Below are 19,649 nucleotides of genomic sequence, written 5' to 3' on the forward strand. Positions count from 1 at the left end.
AGCTGTTTTTCAGTTAGGGTCTCACATTTTTGTCCACGGCTGGCTTTAGACCTCAATCTTCCTACCTATGGCCTCCTGTGTAGCTGGGGTCACAGGTATACAAACATACCTGATTTAGATGGGGGTCTCACTAACTTTTTGGTGGGACTAGCCTCAAATTGTGATCCTCTTGCCTCTGCTTCCTGAGTAGCTGGGGTTACAGATGTGAGCCACCATGCCTGGCTTCTCTGGCTGCTTTTTTTTTCTTTTTTGGCAGCACTGGAGTTTGAACTCAGGGCCTCACACTCACTAGGCAGGTGCTCTTACCACTTGAGCCACTCCACCAGTACTTGCATTTTTTTTTTCTTGTGCTCCACTCTGTTTCTTTTCTAACATTTCAAGGAAGTGACTGCTGGACCTTTCCGTATTGTTCTACATGTTCCTGAGGCCCTGCTCATTTCTCTTTTTAAAAATTTTTTATTCATTCATTCATGTTTTGTGGCACTGGGGGGTTGAACTCAGGGTCTCAGATTTGCTAGGCAGGTGCTCCACCTGAGCCATGCTGTGTTTATTTTTGAGATAGGGTCTCCCATTATGTCTGGCCCACCTGGACTGCAATCCTCCTATCTGCACTTCCTCATGTAGCTTGTATGACATGCACACGCCCTATTGATTGAAATGGGGTTTCTGAAACTTTTTGCCTCAAACCTTGATCCTCCTGATCCCAGCCTCCCAAATAACTAGGATTATAGATTTGAGTCATGGGTAGCAGGCTGGTTTTTTTTTTTTTTCTTTTTAAAGAAAAGTTTACCGGCATAATTAAATACCACATACATTCTCACAGAATTCATTTGCATCCATTTCTAAATTTGTCTTCTGGTTGAGTGTACCTTCTCTCACTCTTGCTCAATGTATTGCTCCCACATTCTTGAAGGTTAATTTTATGAGGTTTGTAAATGTTATATCCAAGTTATTTTCCTTTAGCATGTCTAGCGTTCTATACAGCTGATGGGAACAGTAAGTCTGTCTTGAATTCTTTTAATTTTTTTTTCCCTTGGTGGGACTGGGGTTTGAACTCAGAGTTTTGTGATTGCAAAACAGGTGCTGTACTGTTTGAGCCACTCTGTTGGTCTGACTTGAATTCTTTTGTAGGTTATGTCTTTCCTGTTTGGTGATAACTTTTAGGATTCTTCCAAGTCCTGGTATGTCTAGATAGGGATTTTTGAATATTTATCCTGCTCAGTGCTTGGCCACTGGTTTTCCTTTCTTCAGTACTGGGACACCTGTCACGAGCTCTCCAAACATTCCCTTCTCACAACCGTCTCTCTGGTCTTGGGTCTGGAGCTTCCCACAGTCCCATTCTGTGACCAACCCTCTTTTCCTATTTCTCTGTTCCATGTTTTGTTGTTATATACTGGGGATATCTCCCAAGCTTGGTTTTACTTACTTTTGAACCCAGCTGGTGGGATTTTTATCTCAGATTTTCTCTTTTCTCAGACTCCTAATCAGTTCTCTGTGACATCTCCTGGTTCAGTGACGCACACCTAAGATCCATCTGAAGCCAGGATGTCAGCTTTGCCACTTCCTAGCTTGGTCAACTTGGGCAAGTCTCTCTTCATCCTGTCTGCCCAAGGAACCCCTACTGTAAAAGGGCAGTACTTCCTATCGTGTAGGGTAGTACGGGGAAATGGGTTAACAGGAGCTGGGAACTTGGAGCAGTACTTGTCCGGTGGCAAGCACTGTTTGTTGTCTGACTTTATCATTCTTGCTTTTTTAAGAATAGTTATGCTAATAAAGGAAATGCAAATTAAAACCACGCTACGATTCCACCTCACCCCTGTTAGAATAGCCATCACCAACAACAGGTGTTGTCGAGGATGCGGGGAAAAAGGAACCCTCTTAACACTGTTGGTGGGAATGTAGACTAGTACAACCACTCTGGAAAAAAATTTGGAGGCTACTTAAAAAGCTAGACATCGATCTACCATTTGATCCAGCAATACCACTCTTGGGGATATACCCAAAAGACTGTTACTCCAGAGGCACCTGCACACCCATGTTTATTGCGGCACTATTCACAATAGCCAAGTTATGGAAACAGCCAAGATGCCCCAGCACTGACGAATGGATTAAGAAAATGTGGTATTTATACACAATGGAATTCTATGCAGCCATGAAGAAGAATGAAATGTTATCATTCGCTGGTAAATGGATGGAATTGGAGAACATCATTCTGAGTGAGGTTAGCCTGGCCCATGTTCTCCCTCATATGTGAACATTAGATCAAGGGTAAACACAACAAGGGGATTGGACTTTGAGCACATGATAAAAGCGAGAGCACACAAGGGAGGGGTGAGGATAGGTAAGACACCGAAAAAATTAGCTAGCATTTGTTGCCCTCAACGCAGAGAAACTAAAGCAGATACCTTAAAAGCAACTGAGGCCAATAGGAGAAGGGGACCAGGGACTAGAGAAAAGGTGAGATCAAAAAAGAATTAACCTAGAAGGTAACACACACGCACAGGAAATCAATGTGAGTCAATGCCCTGTATAGCTATCCTTATCTCAACCAGCAAAAACCCTTGTTCCTTCCTGTTATTGCTTATATTATCTCTTCAACAAAATTAGAGATAAGGGCAAAATAGTTTCTGCTGGGTATTGAGGGGGGGGTGAGGGAGGGGGCGGAGTGGGTGGTAAAGGAGGGGGTGGGGGCAGGGGGAAGAAATGAACCAAGCCTTGTATGCACATATGAATAATAAAAGAAAAAGGAAAAAAAAAAAGAGTAGTTATGCTAGTATTCTTCACAAGGCTTCTCATTTCCAGCTGCTCTGCTCTTTGTCGAAGTTCTTACGATCTTCTGCAGGGCATCAGCTGTGTGGTAGGGATTGCAGATGTCTTCCACCCAGCCCAGTGGAGGTAAACACTATCATCTAGTGAGCCCAAGCACAGCCACCTAGGGGACATGCATGAGTGCCACTGGGTCCTCAGCTTCAGGTGTGTGGTGCCAGTGCAGCCATGTGGTCTTGCCAGGCCCCTCTGCTGTCCAGTGACCTTGGCCCTTCGCTACGTTGCCCCTTTCTGGTTATTGTATTATTTTTGACATGGTCTCTGCTTGTAGCCCAAGCTGGCCTCAGATCCTTTATCCTCTTGTCTCTGTCTCCTGAGTGCTGCTGAGGTTGCAGACGTGTACCACCACTCCCAGCTTCCTGGTTATTTTGGAAACATCTGGTTCTTCTGATCTAAGGACCTTTTGTCTAATATGAACGTGGCTGAGTGCAGGTCTTTTTTCCTACCGTTTATCTGTTTGCTGCCCCCCAATACCAGATCCAAGTAATTAGGCACAAATTATTCTCTACAATATTTCAGCTATGCCCCCGCTGTTTCTAAATGTGTCTTCTTGGAGTTTACCTTTAACAGCTCTTTCCTTGGCCTCTGACATAAACTCAGTCTCTGTCCCCTCTCCATCCACTTGTGTCGGCAGTACTTGGGTTTGAACGCAGGGATATGCCCTTGCTGGGCAGATGTGCTACCACCTGAGCCATGCCCCCAGCTCATCATACCCCTGTACTTGCAAGGCAGTTTCACTGGGTGTTCAAGTGTTCTGCCAGGCATAACCATGTCTGATCCAAGGTTCAGCAGTGTCAGACCCCCAACATGGGGTCTTGAGTTGGCAGACTCTCCCTGAGAGCAAACCCCAGCTGCCCAGCTCTCCCCAGCAGGCTCTTTTCCATTCTGGTACTCGCTGGCCAACCCCGGTGCTGTGGTATCTTGTGGGCCTCAGTGCCCCAGCTTCAGGTGTACTCAGAAGGCAGACACTCAGGACACCAGCTATGTGCAGTACTGCAAAATAAATTTATTTGAAGATAAACTGTCTTATAAAAGGTCAGAGGCAATTTGAGATCCCAGATTCAGCTTGTCTCATAAAAAGATTCAACTTCAAGTAGCACAATTTTGTGTCTGCTTTTAATCTGGAACGTTCTGGATTACGAAACAGCCAATTGTTTACACAACACACTCAACATCTGACTCCAGCACCAGTGGACCCATAGCTTTCAGCTCTGGGGGCTGCAGGCTCGATTCAGGAGGGCCTGCTTTGGGCCACTGTGGCCTTCGGCTGTGACCACAGGCTCAGGTCCCTGCATCCCAACCTTTCACTCCCCTGGCACCTTCCAAAAACACAAGAATATAAACCAAGACTGGCCCACTGCTGAGCAGGGGATGGAACGTCTGTGTGACAATGTGCTGATGACAACACAGTGTACCTTCCTACTGACCCACTGGCAGGCCTGGCCTCACCTGGCTGCCTAGCAGCCAGGAGGAAGAAGGAAGGAGAAAGGAGGTGCACAGGTGTGACTACTCCTGCCCACACTGGCAGGAGCTACGTGATGATTCTTGCAATGGCTTGAAGAGAGGGGAAGTCATCGTCCCGAGCAGCGTGCAGTGCCTGGTGGCTGCTGACATCACCATGTGCGAGCACCTGCTGGCAGGTGGGGCACACACAGCAGTCCAGGCCTGCCTGCTGAGTGCTGGCCTGCCATGCGCTCTTCTTATTCTTCTTAGACTTGGCACCTGGTGGCCTCTCACGGCTGCGGAAATCAGCATGTGCAGACAGCAGTTCCTGCTGCTTGGTTGTGTCTGGCAGCAGCACCAAGAGCTCACTAAAGATCTTCTGGAAGTTCTCCCCGAGTAGGTCCCGGCAGCTCTTGTAATACTGGGCTGCAGAAATCATCCCCTGTTCCCAAAGAACCATAGCCAGTTACTCCCAGCCCAGGCAAGACAGGCTGGCCTCCCAATCCTGGCCATGCCTCACCTGTCTGAACTCCCCTGAGTGGTTCTTGAACTTGCTGAAGCGAGCCTCATCACTCTGCAGAAAGTCCTTGATGGACTGGATGAGCTGTAGGTTCCTCTCTCGGAAATTCTCGGGGACCAAGTAGGTCCGTGGTGTGGGTGTCAGCCTAGGTCTGGGGTCAGGAGATGATGAGGAGGCTTCAGTCTTTGGGGTGACCTAAACAGGGCATCCCTCTGCCAGGCCCCAGTAGCAGGTGGCCAGGCAGCCCACTCCACTTACGCTTTCATGGTGGTGATAGGGCTGGGGACACAGGCTGGGTGGGGGCCAGGCAGGAGGCTGGAGAAGCCAGGGGGTGGCTTGCTGGGTGGAGGCACCAAGCCTGGTGGGGGTGGGGGCGGTGTGCCCTTCAGGAGCACTGCAGTGTTGAAGCCTACAGGGTGGTACAAGATCCAAAGGTGGACCTTCCTGCTGCCTCAGTTTCTCTCAGGCTACTCAGCCCACTAGGTCAGCCTTTGTCCACGGCCACCCTCCCCCCACCAGCAGGCCCAGAGCCAGCACCCCAACCTGGCAGGCTTACCATGCAGCACTACGGCTCATGTGCCTCAACCCTACAAGACACTATGAGGCCCATGTCATGGAGAGGTTAAGTGGGGGCTCAAGGTTCCATGGGTCAGGGATAATGTCACCTGTGCCTAGACTGGGCCAAGGCTGCTGAGGAAGCTGGGCAGCAGGAGACAGGCTTCCTGCACCTCTGACAGCTGGGACCCTGCCCTACACCCCACACCCCAGGCTGTGCTGCTGCCCCTGGGATCCAGCCTGACCCTACTACCCCAGCCCTTCTCGGACATCCAAGGAACTAGGCAACACTGGGCACTCATACCTGGGGGAGGAGGCATCCTGGGTGGGCAGGGGCCTCCAAGCGCAGGAAAGTCTTCCTGGGGTGTAGGGCAGGGGAGGGGCCCCAGGGGCTTTGGGAGCCCAGGAGGTTCCTTGGGGGTGCTCCGTGCCAGAGCCTCTGTGTGTCCATTGACGATGACAGCTACTGGCCCTTCAGCTTTGCTCAAAGGGACTTCAGGGACCTGCTCAGCCCCAGGGGACTTTGGGGTATGGCTGGAGGGCAGCAGTGGGGGAGAAGTGGCCCCAGACTTCTCAGAGCCCACCTTCTTCTTCTTGCTGACCTTGCTGGAGCTCTGGGTAGAAGCTGACCCCAACAGGGAGGAGACAGCCACTGTGGTGGGCACACTCCGTAGCTCCTGCACAGTGAGGCCACTGCCTTCCTCCTCATCTGCAGGGGGCGGGCCGCCCTTCCGCCCGCCCCTGCTCCCCTTTCCTGCCTTCCTGGGGGGCTGGCTGCTCCCACCTGCAGCTAGGGCCCCTGTAGTAGGTGGAGCCCCCTTCTTGCTACAGTTGCTGTTCCAGGCAGAGATGAGGCTGGGAGGCACAGTACTAGGCTTGGATGATGAAGACACCAGGGCTGGGAAGTCCTCCTCCTGGAAGGTGTTCCTGCCCCTGGTGGGACCGGGATACGCCAGTGCCAACCCAACAGAGCCTGGGGTGGCTGCTGCTGAGCAGGAGGAAGGAGAGGCACAGAGACTGGGGAAATCTTCATCCTTGAGCTTCGGCCTAGGTTGTAGGAGAATGCTGAGTCCATGGAGGAGAGAGCTGGTCAGTGGCTCACTAGGTTTAGGGATCCAAACCCACCTACCATAGATGCCATCCCCTCACCCCAGTTCACACACACATACAAACCTCGGAGGGGCAGCTGCTGTGCCTGGGCAGGCTTCTTGGCTTATGGGCCCATTTGTCAAGGCTTCCTTGGGACCTACAAGACATGAAAGGAGCCTGGTCGTACACTGAGGATGCACTTGGGGGTTCAGGGTGAGGTAGAAGGAGGGCACTGAGAGTCCTGGGCACTGTGTTGGGCAGAAGCTGCACGCTCCCTTCCCAGGTTAGGCAGTGCTACTAGCAGGTGGGCCTGACTCACCTTGGCCTTCTCCCTGAGTCCGGGGCAGTCGCCGGGGGCCACGGGCTTCCTCAGGCCCCCGGGCTGCTGCATCCTCTTTCTTGGGCCTGCCACCCTCCTCCCGGTCCTCACTCCTGCGAGTCTCTTCCTGCTGCTGTGCAGCCACAGAGGCCCGGATGGCAGCTGCCACTTCTCGGTCCTCTTCTTCCCTGGGATGGAGAGGGTGGCTTCAGGCTGGGTAAGGCAGGCAGAGCCTGGGTGCATGCCTGCTTTGAGGGCCTTGCCTAGTACAACTGCACAGATCTGAGTGATACAGGTCCTCTTACCACCCCACCACCCCCAGGTCCTGGCCTCTGGCTAACACTAGAGGAAAGAGCAAGAAAATTCTGCCCATTGAGGACAGACTCTGTTGCCACCCTCAGGACCCTAGGAACTCTGACCAGAGCCCCCTGACCCAATGTCTACTCCTGGCTCAGCTGTTGGCCACTGCCACCACCTAGGGGTGGTGCCAGGAGAACGTCAGCGGCAAGCAAGTCCTCCCACCTCTTGTACCTCCAGCTTCCTCGGCGGCTCTGCTGGGCTCCACGCCCGCTGGCCCGGCCCGCTCGGCCTTGGCGGTTGTACCTATCCACTTCCTCGTAGTCTTCACCACTGACAACCCCTGCAGTCAGCACACAGCCTGTCACTGTACCAGGCCCTGGCAGGGCAGCAAGACTGACAGGCCTGCTGTCCAGGCCACATTAAGACCAGCACTACCACCTGCATGGTAAAGGCTTCCCCACCCCCACAGCCCCATGAAAGGCCTAGGCACTTTGCAGAATTCACAGCAGCTGTGACCTCTACAATCTTGATCCAAGTCAGGGCAAGCAGCTCAATGACAAGGGACTAGGCCCCACAGACTGGGGGTGGAACAGACACAGAGATGGCCCTCAATGACAGCCTCCTGATGCAGGAAAGAGCTCCAGGAACCCCAGTATCACAGGTGCAAGATCTCACAGGAGGTGGGCAGCAAAATGCTCCTTGTCACAACCGTGCTCAAGTGCTCAGGGCTTGTGGGATAGGTGAAAAGACAAGAGGCTCAGTGGGTACCTTCCTCATCCCTAGCGAATGCAGGGATTTGGATCTGGACTTGGGTCTGAGGTCTCTAGAGCAGGCGCTGGCTGCCATGGACTCTGGAGACTGCCTGGGGACCAGGCTCACCCTCACTCCGGCGTGAGTGCCTTGGTGCGAAACTGAACTGAAGGTCGATCTGGCGGTTCTGGCGTGCCTCTGCACGGCTGCGGCTGTGGCAGGCTGTCTTGTGCGCCTTTAGGTCGATCTCAGTGCGGAAGGCATGTGTGAACTGTTCTGTGCTGCAGCGGCCCTCCTCACACAGGAAGTGCTTCTCCCGGAAGTGCTCACGCAGGTATGCGTAGTCGCTGGGGGAGTCGGGGTGTCAGCAGGGGCCCAGACTGCCTGCCCCACTCCCAGATGGTCCTGGGGACCCCTGCAGCAGCCCCGGCCCTCCCACCTGTAGTAGTCCTGGGCCCCATCTGAGTCACAGAAGTGGCAGAAGTAGTGGTCGCGGCGCAGGTGCTTCAGCAGCTCATCGTTGTCCAGGTAGCGCTCGTCACAAAACTTGCATAGTGGGTGTCCCCGATGTGACGTGTCGTCAGGGTCGCCCTGCATGCGGTGCCGAGCCAGGTCCTTGCGAGAGTACCACTTGCGCTCATAAGTGAAGATCTGCAGAGAACATGGGGCTGGACACAGGGTGGGGACTCCGGGTCTCCTGCCTCCTCCCACCAGCCCACAAGGAGAGGGCCCTGATGGTGTCAGTTCCACCCCAGAGCCCACCAAAGCCTGGCAAACCCAGCCACTAGGAGTCCCTCCCAGCCCAAGCACAAGTAGCCTAATTCTCTGGGGGGAGCCTAGCAGTCTCTGATAGGCCAGAGGCACGAATGGCTAAGCCCAAGTGGCTGCCTGATCTAACCCGGGGGTCCCCAGGGCAGGCGCACCTTGAGGTGCTTGAGGCACAGTTTGCAGCAGAAGAGCTCATGCTGCTTTCGCATGTGCTGCTCCAGGTCCCCGAAGAGGCCGAAGGGTGGCAGCTGAGGGCACCGTGGGCACTCGTGCTGCAGCAGCTGCCTGGGGAGACACCATAGCCACCAACCATGCTATGCATTCAACGTCACCTCCCAGAGCAGGGCCATGCACCAGGCCCTGGTGTGGGAAACTGATCCCATGTTAGGGAGAAAATGACTGGGCACATAGGGCCTGGGGTCCAAGGCTGTGGGTTCCAGCTCTGGGCCAGTAGAACTAGGAGCTCTATAGAAGAGGAGTCTGAGGTCCGAAAAGAAAGGCAGTCAGCCCACATCACACAGCCAACCCAAGGAGGACCTGATCCTGATGTCCATTGTGCCACACTGTCCCCACCCACCAATACTAGGAAGTGAAAAGGACACACCCATCCCCACTACAGAGGGCCACACAGACACAGGCAGCTGCAGACACTGCTGCAGGTTGAGGTTCCCTCACCTGTACAAGGCAAACACCTTTCCATCTGCAAAGTAGATGTCGTACTTCTTCTCATGCTGCAGCTGATGGATTTGAATTGTAGCAAAAGCAGGGAGCTTCTTTCCGAAGACCACCTGGTGAGACACAGTGGTGAGCAGGGCCTGGATGAGATGGCCAAGGATGCAGCACAGACAGGGAAGAGGAGGAGCTCAAGGTCCCAACAAGTGTCGGCAGCCATAGCTCCCCAGTGGATCTGGGCCTCCTCGCCTCACCACAAGCTACCAGTAAGAGATGATGGCACGGATGTGATGCCCAGATTCTCCACCAGTGGGCAGCCATGCTTCCAGCACAGCCTTAGGAGGTGTAGGAACAGGGATCAAAGGGGAGGTAAGGCTGAGTACAGAACAGCTTGCATGAGGAGGAGGAGAGGGATATGTTCCAGGAAGCAGCTAAGGAAACAGTGAATGCTACCAGCTTAGCATGCATCAGGTGACCTTGCTTTAAGGCCTGACTGCAGCCCCCCCATTTCCATTATGCCAATGGAGAAGGGCTCTCGAAGGACTGGCATCCTGAGCTGACCACTCCAGCCATAGCCATGTAGCTCCTCCTGTTATTGTGGGCTGTGTGGGCCCAGGAATGAGTCATGCACACACAGCAAAGCCCATGTTTCTGGGGTCTCCGGAATCTGCTGGAGTCTGGTTGCCAGAAGAACCTGTTCCTGTCTCTTCCTGTAAGGTCTGGGGTCAAGGCTGTTGGCCTACTCTGCCCTTTTGCACACTTGGGGCACTAGATTATGGTCAGATGACAAAACCCTTGTCCCCATGCTCCTGGTGTGGCCCAGGGCCCTTACAGTCTCAGGCCTCCCCCTGCTCCCTTGAGGGTTCCCTCTTTTATGAAGACCTTCCGGTGAGGACCTTTAGTACTCCAAGTCCCACAGTGACCCTCACCATCAGGCCTCTCCCTGGCTCAAGACACAGCTGTCTTCTCCCTGCCACTGCCCCCTCAAGACTGGCACTGGTCTTGCACTTCAGCTCAGCCCTGAGAGTGGCTCTGAAGCCTTACCAGCACATCCAGGGGGATGTCCTTGCCATGGGAAGGGATATGTCAATGTCATGTGTTATGTTTAGGCTCGGCCAAGGGAGGATTTTGGGACCCGAATGAACATGAACTTGGGGCAGCTCAGATCTGCCAGGGAGAGTGACCACCATACATGCTACGTACCGCCCCCAGCAGCAGGATGACTAAAGCTGGCTCCCTGGAGGGTCTGGGAGAGAGGACCTACACCTGCTCTTCCACCAGCCTGGCCAGCCGCTTGTGGAAAGCACTGTGGTCCAGCAGGCCTTTCCTCCTGTCACATCTGGCAAGGCTAGGCACAACAAATTTGGTTGTCCCACTCTGTCCTGTGCCAGATGAAAACCCCAGGCAGCAGGTGCCTCATCTCCAGCTGCACGCCCAAGACCATCTTCTAAATAGGAGTCACGGTTCTGCCCCAAAGGCCCAATTCACCAAGACTGCAGACTCTACAGCAGGGTTTCCTCATCATGGACCCCTCTGCCCCTCCACAGTTCCCCCCAGTTTTCTCGTTCCCTGGCAGTCCTCCCCAGGCCCTTCATGTGGGCAAAATCCCCAGATCTTGTGCTGGTCTCTTCTGTGATCTGCCTCCCTGGGCAAGCTCTCGACCAGCTCTGCCTTCCAACAATTTCCAAGGATGCCTCTCCAGCCTAGAGCCCAGTAAGCAGCCAAACACAGCTATGGGCCACTCAGGGTGTGCTAGGACACAGAGCATAAGATCCCCCATGAAGGAACTACAGGACCTTGTAGGCACCAAGGAGGGGCCACATCCACACTTGGCTTCTCTGAGGCAGCACAGGCAGCAGATCTAGGAACCTAGCTCCCTTTCAAGGCGGCCAGGAGAGCAGCTGGAGGAAACTCCCCATGGCTGCCAAAAAGCATCCAAGCCCAACAGACACAGTGGAGGAACGACTTCCTTCCCCAGAGGAAGCCGTGCCAGGGACGCCCCCATCACTGCCACCACTCCAGCACCCTCTTCTCAGCTGTGCATTCAGATCCACTCTGGGTGGCACTTTGGGTTGCCATGGAGGAGGCCCATCTGTTCTGGGACTGTGGGCATGGGTCCCTAAGCACCCATCTCCACTGTGGTCTCCCCAGGAGCCACCTCTGTGTAGGTAGTGGTAGGCCACTGCTGAAGAGAGTGACTCCTTTGTCCTTGCCACCACCCCGCACTGTGGCATCCATGCCCAAGCATGACAGCCTACTGTACACCCACAGGACATCTCTGTGGATACCATGAGGCCAGGAGCAGAGCTTGGAACAAGGCAGGATCAGGAGCCAGCAGTGCCCCTCATGAAGGGTCTGGGACAGGCTGACAAGAGGACTGAGGTACATGTGCAGGGAAACCAGGCCTGCTTGACCTCGTGCTACTGAGGCCACAGAACTAAAGAAGTGCAAGTAGCAGGTGCATGGCGGGGTGGTCTCAAGGGGCCACTGAGTTCAGTCTGGATGGAAGGTCCATCTGCAAAGCAGTTGGGGACAGGCACCCAAAGCACAGGAGACCCAGGGGTGTTCATTCTTTCTGAGCAGTCTGGTGAGGGTGACCCAAACTGGGCATCCCTGAGACGGGGAAGAGGGCATGAGGTTGGCTCATGAAGGGACAGGAAGAACAAAAAAAGGCTTAGGAAAGGGGTCATGGGCAATGCAGGTCGAAGGCTAAGTCTGCTGGAGCTGCAAGGCAGGGAGCAGGGAAATGCTAATTGTGGCTGGAGCCAAGGCTTTGGGAAACAGACAGGAAGACCTGTCCCAGGAGACCAGGACTGGCTGTCTGGACTTGATGAACGATGATGGCACAGCAGTCAGCTTGGTATGCCCAGTGTCCCTGTCCCCAGAAGAGGGTGAGGTAAGTAGCTGGACAAGGAAAAGCACAAGGGCATGGTAGCCAGGCCCATGACATAGGAACATGGAGGTTAATGGGAGATGGCCAGCTTGGGGCTGCAAAGAGAAGGAAATAAGGAGATAGGGGGTGGCAGCTCTAGATCACCCCCGGGCAAGGGTCATAGGTCCATGGACAGAGCTGAAGCCAGGCAGGGACATGAGACTGTGCTATTATGAACAACCCTGGGGTGATCTAGGCAGCAAATGATCAATGGGGAAAGGCACTCCTAAGTGAGCCACGGTAATAGGCAGGTCAGTCCCCAAGGAAAATAAGAGACAGAGGGGTAAGAGGCTACTCAGGAACAAGTGGTCCCCACAAGGCTCCCAGGAACAAGTGTAGGTGTCTGCCTGGGGGCCTTACTGCTCCCCACTCTCAGCATGCAATGGGTGTTCAGTAAAGAATGAAGAGGCCAGGCATAGGGAGTGTACACCTATAATTCCAGTATTTTGGAGGCTGAAATAGGACTTCAAATTTAAGGTCAGCCTGGGCTACATAACAAGACCCTTTCACAACACCCTCCCCCCCCAAAAAAAGAAGAGGACAAAAGAGTAGGTGGGACAACAAGCACCAGTAAGAAAGAAATGGTGAAGCCAGACCTAGAAGCAGGAGGCCTCAGGGATGGGAAGTGAGTACAATGTGGGCAACTGGGGGTCACTCCTGGAGAGTCCAGAATCCCAAGGAGACCAGGTGAGGACAGGAGCAGGGATAACTTTACAGAAAGGCCAGGATGTCAGGAAGGAGCAATAACAACATAAGAATACCACCTGAGTCATCAGGTCCCGCCCTCCGACCTAGGCCTTGGGGTAACCCTGGGCTGGCCTTCAGCACTCTCCTCCCACTTCCTGCCTGTAAGAATGGGGTGTGGCTGCACTGGGTGGCCTGCAGCCCCATCAGGACTCCTATGACAAAAGCAGGGACAGGACAAGGTGAAAAGCAAGACACAAACTGCTTAAAGTGGCTGATGAAAAAGATGCATCCAGAGGAAGACAAGAAACCCCAAGGGGTGGGGGACATCACCCCAGGGCCGTGAAAACCACGTTCACTGAAGTGCTTCACTAAGAGCAGTGCCTCCACTGCCTCCCACCAGTGGGAGCTGAGGATGGGAGCCTTCCTCAGCTTCCATGTTGAGCGCCTTCCACGAAGTCCAGGTTGCCCTGGCTCTTTGCCTGACCAACAGCAGCAGGGTTGTGCTGCATCTGCTTCCTGGCGTTCCCAGCCCCCACCCTGGGGCCTACAAGGGGAAGGTCAAGGCGTACAGAATTATCCAGCAAAGGAAGCCTGCCTGTGCCACACAGCATCTTAGCACACTTTCCCCCACATTTTCACATAGCTATTCTCATTAAGAGAGAGAAAAGCAGGAGCAGGGTTGGGGGATTGAGGTCACCTGGGATTCCTGAGCGAGCATGGACACAAAAAACATCAGAGGGACACATGACATATCAGAGGATACTGCGGGACTTAACAAGGGACTAGGAAGGGCTAGGTGAAGCTACAAGTTCACAAATGGGAGGGGAAACAGGATGGACGGAGAAGAGAAGACCAAGCTGAGCTGGGAAGGGTCATCTCACCAAACAGCAAAATTCTCACAACCTCCATCCTGCCCAGCAATGCAGAGCAGGCCCAAGAGGAAGCCCAGGCATGGTGAGGAGTGCCCAATGCCAAACCACACCCCAGCCAGGGCCAGCTGACAGCTCACGTCAACAGTCCCTGCCACAGATCTGGAGGGCGTGAACCCTTTGGAATGAGAGATGGCAGACATTGGCTAGAGTAGCCATACATGGGTGTTCACTCACTTTCTGAGACCCAAAGCCAGGCCTCCACAGCACCTTCCTTCCTGGAAGGAAGCTACAGGTGTGTGAAGAAGCTTGGCTGTTTGAGAGTTCCATCTCCAAGACAGGCTCCAGCAAGGCCAGGAGTGCACTCTGAGTAAACCACAGGTCAAAGGCTTCTCTGACTGTTCCTGCACCTCTGATGGCTCCCAGTCTGGGTCTGCCTCCTTTCACTACCTTACAGACTATCAGCATCTCCAGAGGCTTTTCCCAATAGGGCACAGAATAGATGCCCAGAAATGCTCATTAATTCCACCATCTCTTTGGTTCCTTTCACGTTAAGGAAAAAAAAAAAAAAAAAAGCCAGGAACTAGTGGCTCAGGCCTGCCATCCTAGCTACTCAGGAGTCAGAGAAGAGGACTGTAGCTTGACTTTTTTTTTTTTTTTGGCAGCATTGGGGTTTGAATCCAGGGCTTCATACTTGCTACCTTTGAAGACAACCTCAGGCAAAGATTTCAGGAGACCTTATCTCAAATAAACCCATCACAAAAAAGGGCTGGCAGAGTGGCACAAGGGATAAGAATGCCTGCCTAGCGAGCATGAGGCCCTGAGTTCAAACCCCAGGGATCAAAAAAAAAAAAAAGACTCAATCAGTAGAGCGCCTGCTTTGCAAGCTTTTTGAGTTCAAACCCCAGCCCCATCAAAAAAGAAAAGAGAGGGCCGGTGGAGTAGCTCAAGTGGTAGAGTGCCTGCCTAGCAAGCACGAGGCCCTGAGTTCAAACCCCAGTGCTGCCAAAAAAGAAGGAAAAGAGAAAGGAAGGAAAAAAAGAGATAGAGAGAGAGGAAAGAAGGAGGGATGGATTGATTCCTCAACACTGCTGTCTCTGCCTTATCTCTAAGGAGAGGAAAATCAGATTCCCTGGCAGATGCCACCAACCAAAGCTTTCCATGAACAAACCAGAATTTCACAATGCTAGAAGCAAACAGATGGGAAGTCCAGCAGGATGTGCTCCGCAACAGCTGGCATTGCTGCGAGAGTGGGGGAAAGCTTCATGTGCCCTCTGATCCCTCCAGGGCTTCCAAGTCTAGACAGAGTCAGAAACATCCCCTTTCCGATCCGGAAGTCAGCTCCAAAGCTGGAACTAGCACGAGGAAGAAAACGTCCCAACATTTTGATCCCCACCCCAGTCAGGCATCTGGAAGAGTCAGTCCCAGCATCAATTCCACTCTACAAACGAAAACGACCATCTCAGGGCCCCCAATGGGGCCCAGAAGCCCAGCTGGACTGGACATGCTCACAGTTTAACTCTTTCAGGGCACACTGCCTCTAGAGGTTTCGCGTGCCTGTCTCCCTTCTTCCCAGTGGACACCCCAGAGGAATGAATACCCACAGATGGGCAAGTCAGGGCGCTCTTGACCTGATTCTGCCCTTCTCTGCGGCCAGGGCACACGGGAAAGTCCCCAGGCTCCATCCCCACGGATATCGCTCCTCCTCCCCCAGATCAGCCGCTTCCAGCCGCCAGGCGCCAGGCGGCCCAGTGGTCGGACCCCGCCCCGACGGCCCCCAGGATTCTGACGGGAGCCGGCGCCGCCAGGCCGGGGCCGGACAGCGGGAAGTCAAAGCCACTCCCTCCCACCGAGCCCCGCGCCCCGCCGAGCGGCCCGCCGGCGCACCTGGCGCAGCTCCTCGCGGCACACAGCGCAGTAGCGCTGCTCGCACAGCACCCGCATCTTGGTAGAGCAGCGGTAGCACACAGGGTGGTCGCAGCGGCCCAGAGCCGTGGCCTCCAGGTCGCCGCAGCACAGCACACAGCTCCCGCCGCCTCGCTCGGGCGCTGCAGCCGCCGCCGCCTCCAGGGCCGCGCGCCGCCCCTCGGCGCCCGCCGATGCCGCCATGGCCCGGCTCCGGCCCCCTCCCGGCCGGCGCGGCGCGGCGCGGCGCGGCCTGGGCTCCGGGGGCCCCGCCCCTTCCGGTGACGTCACCGCCTCCCTCCCGGCAACCGCTCCCCCCGGCGGAAGTGCACGCCGCGACTTCCGCCCTGATCTGACGCTGGCTGGAGTGGTGTCTGGCACCAGGCACTCTAGCTTGCGTCGGTGCGCAGGAGGACCTCGGCCCTCCCGGCCAGAGCGCAGCTGCTCCGTGCTATCCCTACTGGGGGCCCTAAGGCTAGGGACGCCGAAGGAAGCACAGGGCTCCCGGTGTTTCACATAAACCATGAATAGTGGTAAGTGTAAGTTTAGTGTAAGTTTTGCCCAAATACTGATGGGCTATACTCCTAGTATATACTTTTCTTTTTTTGCAGTACTGGCGTTTGAACTAAGGGCCTCACGCTTGCTAGGCAGTCACTCCGCGGGGTGTTATTCTTTATTCCAAATCCAAATATAACTGGATGTCCTGTATTTTTATTTACTAAATCAGGCAACCTGAGCTGGGAGTGCAGCACAGTGATAAACCGCTTGTCCAGCATGGGTAAAGCCTTGGGTTCCATCCCCAACATCACAAAACACATATAAGTAAGTAAATAAATTTAGCAACTTTGTCATGTACTCACCACCTGCGACAAGAACAGCCTCACCTAGTCATGCTGGAGAAGGGACCCCATGTTCTGTTAGGAGTGGGGCATATAAAGCTGGGCATGTTTCCAGGGTGGTGAGTCCTGGGGCTTCAGGTTTCTGCAGTGGGGGGGCTCCCCCCCACTTTTCCATGAAGGGAAGCTGGTGCTGATCAGAAGCCTTCTAGAAAAGAGGTGCAGTGAGCCTGGACTTAGAATGAGACAGAAATGAGCTTGGAACTCCAGTTCTGCTACATACTAGCTAGTAATCTTGGTTAGGTCACTGAAGCTGGTAACTTCCTCATTTGCAAAACTTGGGGTGACCGTACCCATGAAACAAAATGGCACACGGACTGCATGCAGATGTTGTCTCACCATCACAAAACCTCACTAAAGGACTATGAAGGAATTTTGCAAGTTATTAATCCACCACCACAAAAAGCAGGAGTAGAGAGCAGCTAGTGAAAGATACAAATCATCTTGAAATCACAGGAGAATGGTGACTCATTTGAAGAGCATTTTAAGGCCCTCTGGGGTACCCCAATGAGAAGTTTCACTCATAGAAGCATCAAGATGGGCTGAAGCCAGTGCACACAAATAGGAGTTTATGAAAGTCATCCATGCGTTGAGCTGCGGGCTTGGATCCTCCTCCCCACTGGGTCCTATGTCCACCTCACTCTCAGCAGGAAACTGGAAGGTTTTCCACTGGAGAGACTGACCACCTCCACTCCATTAGGGAGTGAACACCTGCCCGGTATGCATCCACTCTCCAGCATTCCATCATTCTGCAAGTTCTTTCAGGAAAAGAACTTTCAGTTAGCACTGTGGGTCCTGCAGGCTCATGAGGAGAGCTTTCAGAGTGGACAACAGACCATAACAGACACACCCAGAGAGCCAAAGCAAATAGAAAGAATTTTATTTGATGTTCACAGAAAAAGATGTTCTGGTCTGGGGGTATGGCTCAAACAGTAGAATGTCTGCCTAGCAAGCATGAAACCCTGAGTTCAAACTCCAGAGAGAGAGAGAGAGAGAGAGAGAGAGAGAGAGACGTCCTAGACAACAGTAACAACCACAAAACAATCAGAGCAAGAAATAGCTCTTACAACTAGGTGTCAAGGCTTATTCCTGTAATCCCTGAGGCCTGGGCTACATAGCAAGACCCTATCTCAAAACACACCCAAAAAGAGAAAGAAAAGAAAAAGAAGGGAGCACATTATTGAAGAGCTAATTTGGCAATACCAGACCTGAAGGACAAAAGTCTTCATATGGGAAAGGACCCTCATATATAACTTCATGATATACCAGGACCCTGGAAATAAGTCAGTGATCCTGAAACCCTGACCAGGTGTGATGGCTCATGCCTGTAATCCCAGCTACTCAGTAGACAGAGATTGAGAGGATCATGGTTCAAAGCCAGTTAGGGCAAAAAGTGAGCCCCCCCATCTCAACCAACAAGCCAGGTGTCACACTTGTCATTCCAACTACAGGAGGCATAGGTAGGATTGCCAGGTCAGCCTGGGCAGAAAGGGTGAGACTTATCTGAAAAAAAGCATAAGGCCCTGAGTTCAAACTCCAGAACCACACCAAAAAAAAAGAAAAGAAAAAAGATCAGGAAAGCTCAAAAGTGTCAGGGGCAGAGAGTAAAGAAGAGTAAGGAGGGAGAAAAACTGCTGGGCACTGTTGGCTCAGGCTTGTAATCCTACTTGGGAGTCTGAGATCGAGAGGATTGCAGTTCAAGGCCACCTGGGGAAAATAGTTCACAAGATCCCATCTCCAAAACAGCCAGAGCAAAATGAACTGGGGTGTGGCTCAAGCAGCAGAGCGCTTGCTTTGCAAGTGTAAAGCCCTGAAAAAACCTACAAGAAGGATCAAATATCAGAATTGTAGCCAGGCGCTGGTGGCTCACGCCTATAATCCTAGCTACTTGGGAGGAGAGATCAGTAGGATCTCGATTTGAAGCCAGCCTGGGCAAATAGAGACTCTGTTTTGAAAATACCCATCACAAAAAGGGCTCGTGGAGTGCCTCAAGGTGAAGACCCTGAGTCCAAGCCTCAGTACCGCAAAAAAAGAAAAAAAAAAAAAAGAGAGAATTATGAGGCTAGGGACATAGCTCAGTGGTAGAGCACTTGCCTAGCATGCTACAAACTCTGGGTTCAATCTCTAGTACCACCAAGAAAATCATAATGACAGTGGATTTATAATCCTGAAATACTGGAAGCTGGAACTACCAGAGCGTTTTCTTCTCCAAACTTAGGGAGCACACACTGGAGGAAGCCCTGGGATCCAGGAAATGGACTTCAACACAGGTGGAAGTCGAAAGGAACTAGCAGGTGATGCCTCTGCAGATGCTGAGAGAGTGGAGACCCAGATTGTGGCACTGTGGCAGAAGTCTGTTGGCTCTCAGTGGGAGAACTCCCCTATAAATGTGGAACTGATGGGGTTACCTTATATTCTTGGAGACCTAGAAATGTTATCATTAGGAATTCTAACATCTCTTGGTACATTTAGGAAAAATAGAAAATTTGGTATATAGAAAAGCAAGCAAAGAAAAATAAGGTAGCTCTCTAAGAGAAAGGAATGTAAAGAGGACACTGGTTCAGCTGAGGATATTTACATAGTACTTACTAAGTAGACACTGGCTAATGATTTAAGCAAAAATTGTGATAAAATCATATTAGGAAGAGGGAGGGAAGAAACGTTGAGTGATTGGGCTGCAAGAGAGCCAAAGCTGTACTAAGTAGAAAGCCATTTGATGCCTAAAATGAGTAAATCAAAAATACCATGCCCAGTGCCAGTGGCTTGTGTCTGCAATCCTAGCTACTCAGGAAGCAGAGATCAGGAGGATCTTTGTTTGAAACCAGCCCAGGCAAATAGTTCACGAGACCCTATCTTGGAAAAACCCTTAACAAAAAAGGGCTGGTGGAGTGACTCAAAGTGTAGACCCTGAGTTTAAACCCCAGTACCTCAAAAAAAAAAAAAAAAAAAAGAATAGCTTATAAGTCACTGGTTCTCAACTGGGGGCAATTTTCCCCTTCCCCCCAGAGATTATGTCTGGAGGCATTTTTTTGGTTTTCACATGAGGCGGGAGTTAGTGGCATCTAATAGCACACTAATTCCTTGTGGCTGTGGTAGTAGAAGGAAACCACAAGCTCAA

The 19,649-nt window shown here is 52.8% G+C and overlaps 1 protein-coding gene across 4 annotated transcripts; it reads right to left on the reverse strand.

Moving 5' to 3' along the window:
- Positions 1 to 3,812: 3,812 nt before the first annotated feature.
- Positions 3,813 to 15,857, reverse strand: Znf598 (zinc finger protein 598, E3 ubiquitin ligase). Of its 4 annotated transcripts, none has more exons than XM_020169381.2 (12): positions 15,618 to 15,857; positions 9,246 to 9,358; positions 8,726 to 8,855; positions 8,242 to 8,453; positions 7,932 to 8,149; positions 7,275 to 7,392; positions 6,753 to 6,940; positions 6,518 to 6,590; positions 5,649 to 6,409; positions 5,048 to 5,198; positions 4,790 to 4,940; positions 3,813 to 4,711 (listed from the first exon to the last, which is right to left on the reverse strand). In XM_020169381.2, the coding sequence occupies exons 1-12, from the start codon at positions 15,837 to 15,839 to the stop codon at positions 4,358 to 4,360; spliced, it is 2,691 nt and encodes an 896-aa protein (XP_020024970.1). In that variant the 5' UTR covers positions 15,840 to 15,857; the 3' UTR covers positions 3,813 to 4,357. The 4 variants fall into 4 exon arrangements, with proteins under 4 accessions (XP_020024970.1, XP_020024968.1, XP_073916470.1 ...); XM_020169379.2 differs by having other exon boundaries at positions 7,284 to 7,392; positions 15,618 to 15,846; XM_074060369.1 differs by having other exon boundaries at positions 5,649 to 6,391; positions 15,618 to 15,846.
- Positions 15,858 to 19,649: the final 3,792 nt, after the last annotated feature.

The sequence above is a fragment of the Castor canadensis genome, chromosome 17 (assembly GCF_047511655.1).
Source record: "Castor canadensis chromosome 17, mCasCan1.hap1v2, whole genome shotgun sequence".
Lineage (NCBI taxonomy): Eukaryota > Metazoa > Chordata > Mammalia > Rodentia > Castoridae > Castor > Castor canadensis.

What these genes read in the sequence shown, in the direction of transcription:
- Znf598 (XM_020169381.2), bottom strand. Translation starts at nt 15,839, where the DNA reads ATGGCGGCATCGGCGGGCGCCGAGGGGCGGCGCGCGGCCCTGGAGGCG. An exon ending in GGGGCCCAGGACTACTACAG is followed by an intron (nt 8,150 to 8,241) that starts GTGGGAGGGCCG and finishes CGACTCCCCCAG; the next exon opens with CGACTACGCATACCTGCGTG. An exon ending in GACTCAGGGAGAAGGCCAAG is followed by an intron (nt 6,591 to 6,752) that starts GTGAGTCAGGCC and finishes CATGTCTTGTAG; the next exon opens with GTCCCAAGGAAGCCTTGACA.